The sequence below is a fragment of the Clarias gariepinus genome, chromosome 15, assembly GCF_024256425.1.
Source record: "Clarias gariepinus isolate MV-2021 ecotype Netherlands chromosome 15, CGAR_prim_01v2, whole genome shotgun sequence".
NCBI lineage: Eukaryota > Metazoa > Chordata > Actinopteri > Siluriformes > Clariidae > Clarias > Clarias gariepinus.
Window position 1 is genome coordinate 18,276,368 of NC_071114.1, and position 7,541 is coordinate 18,283,908.

Genomic DNA, 7,541 nt, shown 5'->3' on the forward strand with positions numbered 1-7,541 from the left:
GGCCCACAGTGTTCGGCGCCTGTTGTGTTTTTATGCTCTCGGCGTGTCTTAATCAGTTGTGTTCCCGAGCCGTTTCCTGGAACAGAGCTGCACCTGCTGGTGTTTTCAGCCTCCGACACCCTGCTGAGAGCTTTCAGAGGCGAGAGAATCAGTGTGGGAGAAATTAAAACTCTGACCTGCCCTGAACCGATCAGGCTGCACAACAATACAGAGAGCTCCAGGGGCTCAAGAGACGCTCGTGGCAGTGCATTGATTAATGATGAGCAGTTTTGCGTATGAAACAACTCCAGAAAGACAAAACAGGCGGAGCAGTCTCCACGCTTAGTATTTGGTTATTCCTTTAATTAAACTCCTACTTTTTAAAGCTGTTTAAGATCCACAGTTCCTGAGTATGGCAGAGTTTTCCAGATTTTATTCAAACTCAGTCTCGAATAGGAAACTGGATTTCTCTCATTGCAGAATGTCACCTCAGTCGGCTTTCATTTAGGTTAGAATTTCACTTTCATGCGCAGGTTATTTTCAGTCTGAACACGTGTCATTTTGCAATACTGTAAAAGCAATTGCAATCCTTCCTGTGAATACTGCAGTCTCTCATCTTTACACAATCTCATGTGCGTTTCCTGTCAACAAGTAGCATTGTCAATCAAGTCACTGTGGGCGGGACTTCCTTTTTTAAAGACTCATTTTAACTGAATTTGAATGCTTCACATTATGCATGAGGGAACTTCAGTTGTAAACACTTGTTTGCATACTATTTTTCTCTCTCCTTTCATTCACATTGCAATTTTAAAAAGTTGCAGGGAAAAAAAGCCAGGACATTATGAATTAAGTTAAATTTGAAGAAATTATGCAAAGACCTTGATGTTTTTTTTCCTTAGAATAGATATAGACCTTCATATTTAATGGATGATTTGATTTTTTTTCCTTTATTTAATAACAGCATGCACAAATCAGGCATGTTTCTCTTTAAAGTATGAAAGGTTTGTCGTGCTGTGTTTCAGAATGCGTCCCTCTGGCTCAGGCGAGTCTCAACAAGACTGCTGGACCACGAAGACCAGAGTAGGACTTGATGCTTTTTCAGCAAGTCAGTTCAAACCTTACAGAAGCCACATTAAATAAAACAATATAATGATTAAAAAAGAAAACACAAAGCAGATCATTCACGAGGACAATACACACACTCCAGCTAGACAGAAGGGCTAAACAGAAGTGCAGTGTGAAGAGGTTTTTACTCACAATAAAGCTAACTAGTTAAACATATGTTAAATAACACATTAATCACTTGTCTGATGTATGTTGTCCTCTGTTTTGTACTATTTTAAATTTTCAGATCAGATCAGCGAAGCAAAGGCTGACTATACTAGCTGCACTTAATCACTAGCTACCCTGGCCATGTCCCTGCCATCCTTTTAAGCCTTTCTTTGTAATTATTTCATGCACATTTTACAATAGGTTATATATAACAGGATTATATAAAATTATGATACAAGTTTTGCATGTATTTCTTGTAAAAACAAACAGGTAGGACTGAACATTTTAAGCAAATATGCTATAGAAATGAAAAGAGGAATCCTTTAAATAAATGTATTGATTTTTGACTTTATAGCATCATTCCTAATTTGACTGTTTTGTGTGGCATATATACATACAATATGAACTACTGCCATAGAGGTAGCATGACGTAGGGTTAGTCACATATACAACAGCATAAGCATTTTTCCTTATGTGGGTTTCATATTTATCTTTTTATTTTAGACCGAACAAGGCTTTATACCCAACAATGGAATATCAACTCTGCTTCTAACATCACAAGTTGTTCTGATATATTAAGACACATGTGACACTGTATTCTTGTAAGTGCTGTGAAGTTAGAGGGCATCAATTTGAGCATTTGCTGCATTTTATACCGTTACATAAAGCTTTGTAACTTATGGATTCAGACTTTTAAACCACCCTGCATAATCAGATGTGAAGCACCTTGGATGTCACACTCATAAACATGAGAGCCTCCTGGGTGTTTACCTGACAATGCATTTACTGCTTTCATTTGTTCTTGTCAAAGTTACAGTAGTTTATATAAACTGACTAGATTTTCTTAAAGAAAATAAATCAACTAAGATTGTTATAAATTGTCGAGAATGGATGCAAATAAACAGTATTAACAGAGAGGTTTAAAAAGAAGAAAAAAAATCTTGCATTATTCACTAGAATAAACAAACTTTAGGAGTGTGCAAGTTCTTTTTAAATTATTTAATTTCTTTGTGCATGGGTAGCTGGCATACCACAGTGCTAAGAGTATATTGGTGTGTTAGAGTTCTGTCTGCTGATTGCTTAAAGACATGTCCATTTGTCCCAACAAAGACAAGCCCATCCATCTAACAGAGTTCACGTGGATTACTTCTCTAAGACTGCAGATGAAGTGTGATGCTGGAAGACTGCGCATAACAGGATAATGGATATTTTTTATGTTATGCGGGAATTCATAAAGCATATAATTACGGGGAACTGGGATTAGTGTTAATGCAGAAACAGTGACCATATTTGCCGCTACAAATGGCAGAGGATATTTTGAGTCACTTCCAGGCACTTCCCTTCAGTGGCGTTTGCATACTGACTCAGTGTGTGCGCGTGCATGGGTGCGCGCATGCGTTTTTAACCAGACATCCGAGTCAGGCCGCATCACCTGAGTCTGGGAAAGATGCGGATGAACAAGATCATACTGATGAAGGTGAACGAGACTAATATGAGCATCAGCCAGAGGAGCCAGTTGACAGATTTCTTTGCATGCTGCTCCAGTCGCTCTGATTCGGTCTTCAGCTTCTCAAAGTTTAGATCTGCCTGCCGCATGGACTGACTCAGAGTCTGGAATAAATGCAAACAACAGCATAAGACAAAGCATAGGGCATAGTCAAATCCAGCTCGATCACATAATTGACAAAAATGTGAAGGGTACAGCACAGGCTGAGTAGACAACCAACGCCATGAAAACTGCCTAACAATATGAGAAACGCAAACAAAGCATCAGGGCGCTTGATGATGATAAAGCTCATTTGTTTTGATTTGTTTATACTAAAATACAAATGCATTCTTTATGAATGGCATTTTCTAAATGTGATTATACATACATATAAATGTATTAAGAAACAGTAAGTAGTACGCCAGGTGTGTAAGTGTAAGCTCAATCTTAACACTGTGTAATATTTATTTAACAATTAACAGGATAGAATAGAAAAGATACAGCATGCAGCTCATCCTACAACACATCCCTGACCCCTGGTGGTCAAAACTAGCATTGCATTTTATGTGAATAATTAGTAAGAGGTTTTCTTGTACTGCTCTAAACTATTTCAACTGCTGTCCCATCCATAATGTTACCCATTCCAGGACTGAAACATTGTCTTTATGTAGCTATTGCTAGTCTAAAATGTACTTTTTAAGCGTTACACTACTTTAAAGAAAAAAACTAAAACCTTGACCAGATCAATAGAAGCAACCCCACAGGCTTGTACGATCGACAATAGTTATGATGGGTGCATGACTCTGAAACAGGGTATATCTAGACTAATCACACCACATGATCTTTTCCCATTGGTCCAACATCCAATCTTCTTATCCAAGTTCCAGTAATTTCACGTAGTTTTTTTTTTTTTTTTTTTTTGATACAGGACTTTCTGAAATGGTGACTTTTTTTGATCATGCACTGTATAAAGCTGTCTGATTAGCAAGCAAGCAAAAAATAAATAACTAAAAAGTAAGATGATTGTGTAAGTGTGTGAGACCTGGTTGTCCTGTTTTATGATGTTTTGTGCAGCGAGTGTATTGTTCTTCAGGTTGCGTGCGAGGTTCAGCATGTCCTCAGCAAGCTTCTCCTGCAGACTGTGGTGGTGCTGCAGTACGGCGTCCAGCTCGGCTGCACTCTCACACTCGTCCGCAGGGACGCTGCGGCTGGGCAACAGCAACACAAGATTTAGATTTAATGTTTACTTGAACTTCAGTTTTAACCTTGTGTTTGTTTATTTTTATTATTTCTTTGTAGCTCCATTCTAAGGCTGCATCAGCACAGGGTGTTTTAATCTCAAATTAAGCAGCTACGAAAAGTGATGTCAAGCATTTTTCACATACATTTAGGCATTTAGCAGACCCCTATATCCAGAGCGACTTACATTTTTATCTCATTATACATCTAAGCAGTTAAAGGTTAAGGGCCTTGCTCAAGGGCCCAACAGTGGCAACTTGGTGGTTGTGGGGTTTGAACCTGGGATCTTATGCTAGTCCAATGCCTTAACCACTGAGCTACCCCTGGCCCCTAATAGAAAGACTAAATGACAGATGAAAGTGTCTTACCTCCGATGTCTCAACTCTGTCTCCGAACCTGATAAAGAAAAAAAATATTGTAAGAATAAATTCAAGCATCGACCATCTCGGTCACCTCCACTGCCCTCAGAGCAAGTCTGATTAAGATGACGTGAAACATACCTGCACTTGAAGCATTCTGCAAAAAAAAAAAAAGAAAAAAAAAGTACATAAGCAGGTTTTCACCACAGATTAAGGAAATAGTTATGCTTTCTATATTTTGACACTCAGAGTAATGTACTATGCAGCACATCGGTATTCCAGCCTTTGTTGCATTACATCTTGGGAGGGAAAGGACTTAACAGGGATTTTAGGTCGTCCACACTTTCCTGGATCAAATATTTACCCTCAGGGTTCAATTTATTAAAATCAATTATTTACCCATTAATCTTAATTAGCAGATAATATTGAAGTGCAATCAGGAAAATCTGTTAAATTATTTTCTAAACACACACACACACATTATATATATATATATATATATATATATATATATATATATATATTTATTTATTTTTTTTAAAGGGCATTTACTTTTTCACATAGGGTCAGACATGTTTGAATAGCTTTTTTCCTATAATAAATTTAATCATAAATTAAAAACTGAATTTAATATTTACTTGGGTTACCATTGTATAATATTACAATTTGTTTGATAAATCATTGAAATGTGACACATGCAAAAAAAGTATATATATTTAAAAAAAAAAAACAAACAAACAAAAACAGGAAGGAGGCAAATACATTTTCATGGCACTGTCTTCACACCCTGTTATGTGAAATCCATAAACCAGGTGCAATTATCAGATGTAACAATTATTTCAATGAGGTAAAACTGTGTGCAGTTAAAGTTAAGACCTTAATGCATAAAAAACCTGATCATCATCATCATAAAGATCAATAAGCAATCAAAACAGCTGATTAAATGTAAACATAGTAACTTGTAGTTTAATACATAGAAATATCCTCAAACATTGAATGTCCTGCAGAACGACATTATATCTAAGATTTAAAAAAAAGAAAATATAACTATTTTAATGAGCAGACTATCCTCAAGGAGGAGCAATTATGCAAATCATTATAGATTAGAACGACCAGCTTACAGTACTAAAAAGCTCAGAGCGCATCTCCCCTGTGCATCGTGCTTTACTTTGCATGTGCACCGTCTTGGTGGCTGACATCCTCTCGCTGGAGATGGTGGGTGTGCGACCTGGCGCCAGGAGCTGATTGGCTAAAGCTTTCTCTGAAGGTGATGACTGCACAAACACAAGCGAACAGAAATTCTGTGAAAACTGCTCTTGAATTTTGGGATTGAAATTTAGATAAAAAACAGCACATTTACCAGCTTCTCAGCCTTTATAAGACCTTTCAGGAAGTCAACTTTACGTGTGTAGTCTGTCAGCATTTCTGTAGTAGGTTTGCTAAAAAAAAATACAAACAATCAAATTAGGAAATACATTACAAATTCACATATAGACTTGCATCATATACATGTCTGTATATATAAAGAAATGTAAATATGCTGTATCTAAAGTTTGCCTTAATTTTTTACATTATAATTTTTATATATTTTGTACTGAGTATTTTTATCATTGTGTATCTCTCCATTAGGACAAAACTGACTCAGGTGGAGTTATAGAATTTTGTAAAATCATCCAAAACTCACACGCATATAAACAAAATTTTTACACTTTTTAATACTCTTGTGACTCAAAACAACAACAACAACAACAAAAAAAACAGTTTAGAATACTTTTATGTGTGTATATATATATATATATATACATACACACACACACACACACGTATATACTCAAAATCTCCAAAATGAAGATCTCATTTTGTAGTCAAACTGAACTAAAAATAAAAAGGTAAGAAGAATTTAAGTGTGAGTTACATGTAGGTGCTCTTACCCTGGACTTTTTCTTAACGCCACCAGCATGTCTTCCAAAGCACCTACGTACTTGAACATGAACACATTTGCAATTATCTTCCATAAAGACATGACAACCAACAACCAGAAATAGGTAGACCCAGATCTCAAACCTGGATTTATACTTATTGATGCAAAGAAAGTTAATATGAGGCAGAATCTCATTAATTTAGATAATTTATATAAAAAAGTGAGATCTGAAATGTAACCATAAGAGTTTAGACATCACATTTTCTCTGAAACTATTTCAAAACTGAATGGACACAATCTGTTAAATACACTTTAACTAATTAACAGCCAACCCTGAAATGAAGTCAAATAAAAAAAAATAAAAAAAATAAAATAAAAACACTGACGGGGATCCTGTACATTAAAGAACATAATCTGACTTAGAGAGCACACGGTATCGTACAGTCCCTTATAACATTGACCAAGATTTTAAGATGTACAGTGGAAAAAACAATAACCTTAAAAGGACACCAAAATAATGCAGATGAAAAAAGCTTTCTATAGAGCAACACTCCCTCCATAAGAGCACTACATAGAGTGTCTAGTACATTATTAAGATCTACACTTTAACTAGTAACTGAGTTGTTTATTATATACATCACCCACTGGAAAACTAGCTAAACACACTGGGTATCTGGACTAGTTACACAGACAAATTAGTACTGAATACTTTATTACAGTATTTACATAGAACATTTCCAACAGAAAAAGGTACTTTTGTATCTACTGTATATACTGTACAACACTACCGCTACAATAGAGGAATGATGAGCAGTGGAAAAAGTGGAATTACTCATACAATAAATGAACAGATAATCGTGCACATGTTCTTTATCCTAGCCTGGTGTGTGCAGACTCGGAACAGTTGAACAGAGGCGTAAACGTCCTAACGCAGGTGGAATAACAGCAGTATAAAGTGTGACAGGGGTTTCTGAGCTCGGCATGTTTACTCTCCTGCTGGCCGACGTGGCTGTAACACCGCCTGCAAAAAGCCAACAGCGCAAACTAACCGGGAATAACGTTAAACATTAGCGACAACTACAACCTTTCATCAGAGAATTTTTTTATATTACCTTCTCCAGCCTCCATTCCGTCTCCCCTCTTTTTTCAGAAGCAATAGCTTCACAGCGGGACAATAACCGGATAAAATTGATTTCTAACCTGGACGCCGCCATATTGCAAACTGCAACCGGACAGTCGCAGGAATATGACGCAATACTGAAACCAAAGGCTGTTCAGGAGCGAC

The 7,541-nt window shown here is 36.6% G+C and overlaps 1 protein-coding gene across 2 annotated transcripts; it reads right to left on the reverse strand.

The window, feature by feature from the left end:
• Positions 1-2,235: 2,235 nt before the first annotated feature.
• Positions 2,236-7,541, reverse strand: use1 (unconventional SNARE in the ER 1 homolog (S. cerevisiae)). Of its 2 annotated transcripts, none has more exons than XM_053512502.1 (8): positions 7,369-7,541; positions 6,267-6,316; positions 5,696-5,774; positions 5,457-5,609; positions 4,477-4,492; positions 4,345-4,372; positions 3,780-3,945; positions 2,236-2,862 (listed from the first exon to the last, which is right to left on the reverse strand). In XM_053512502.1, the coding sequence occupies exons 1-8, from the start codon at positions 7,468-7,470 to the stop codon at positions 2,680-2,682; spliced, it is 777 nt and encodes a 258-aa protein (XP_053368477.1). In that variant the 5' UTR covers positions 7,471-7,541; the 3' UTR covers positions 2,236-2,679. The 2 variants fall into 2 exon arrangements, with proteins under 2 accessions (XP_053368477.1, XP_053368478.1); XM_053512503.1 differs by having other exon boundaries at positions 6,267-6,309; positions 7,369-7,473.

Bases quoted from the DNA above. Each gene is read 5' to 3' on its own strand.
- use1 (XM_053512502.1), bottom strand. From the start codon at position 7,470: ATGGCGGCGTCCAGGTTAGAAATCAATTTTATCCGGTTATTGTCCCGC. The intron at 6,317-7,368 runs GTAATATAAAAA...TTCATGTTCAAG, and splicing joins CGGAATGGAGGCTGGAGAAG to TACGTAGGTGCTTTGGAAGA. The intron at 5,775-6,266 runs GTAAGAGCACCT...ATTTTTTTTTAG, and splicing joins GCGTTAAGAAAAAGTCCAGG to CAAACCTACTACAGAAATGC.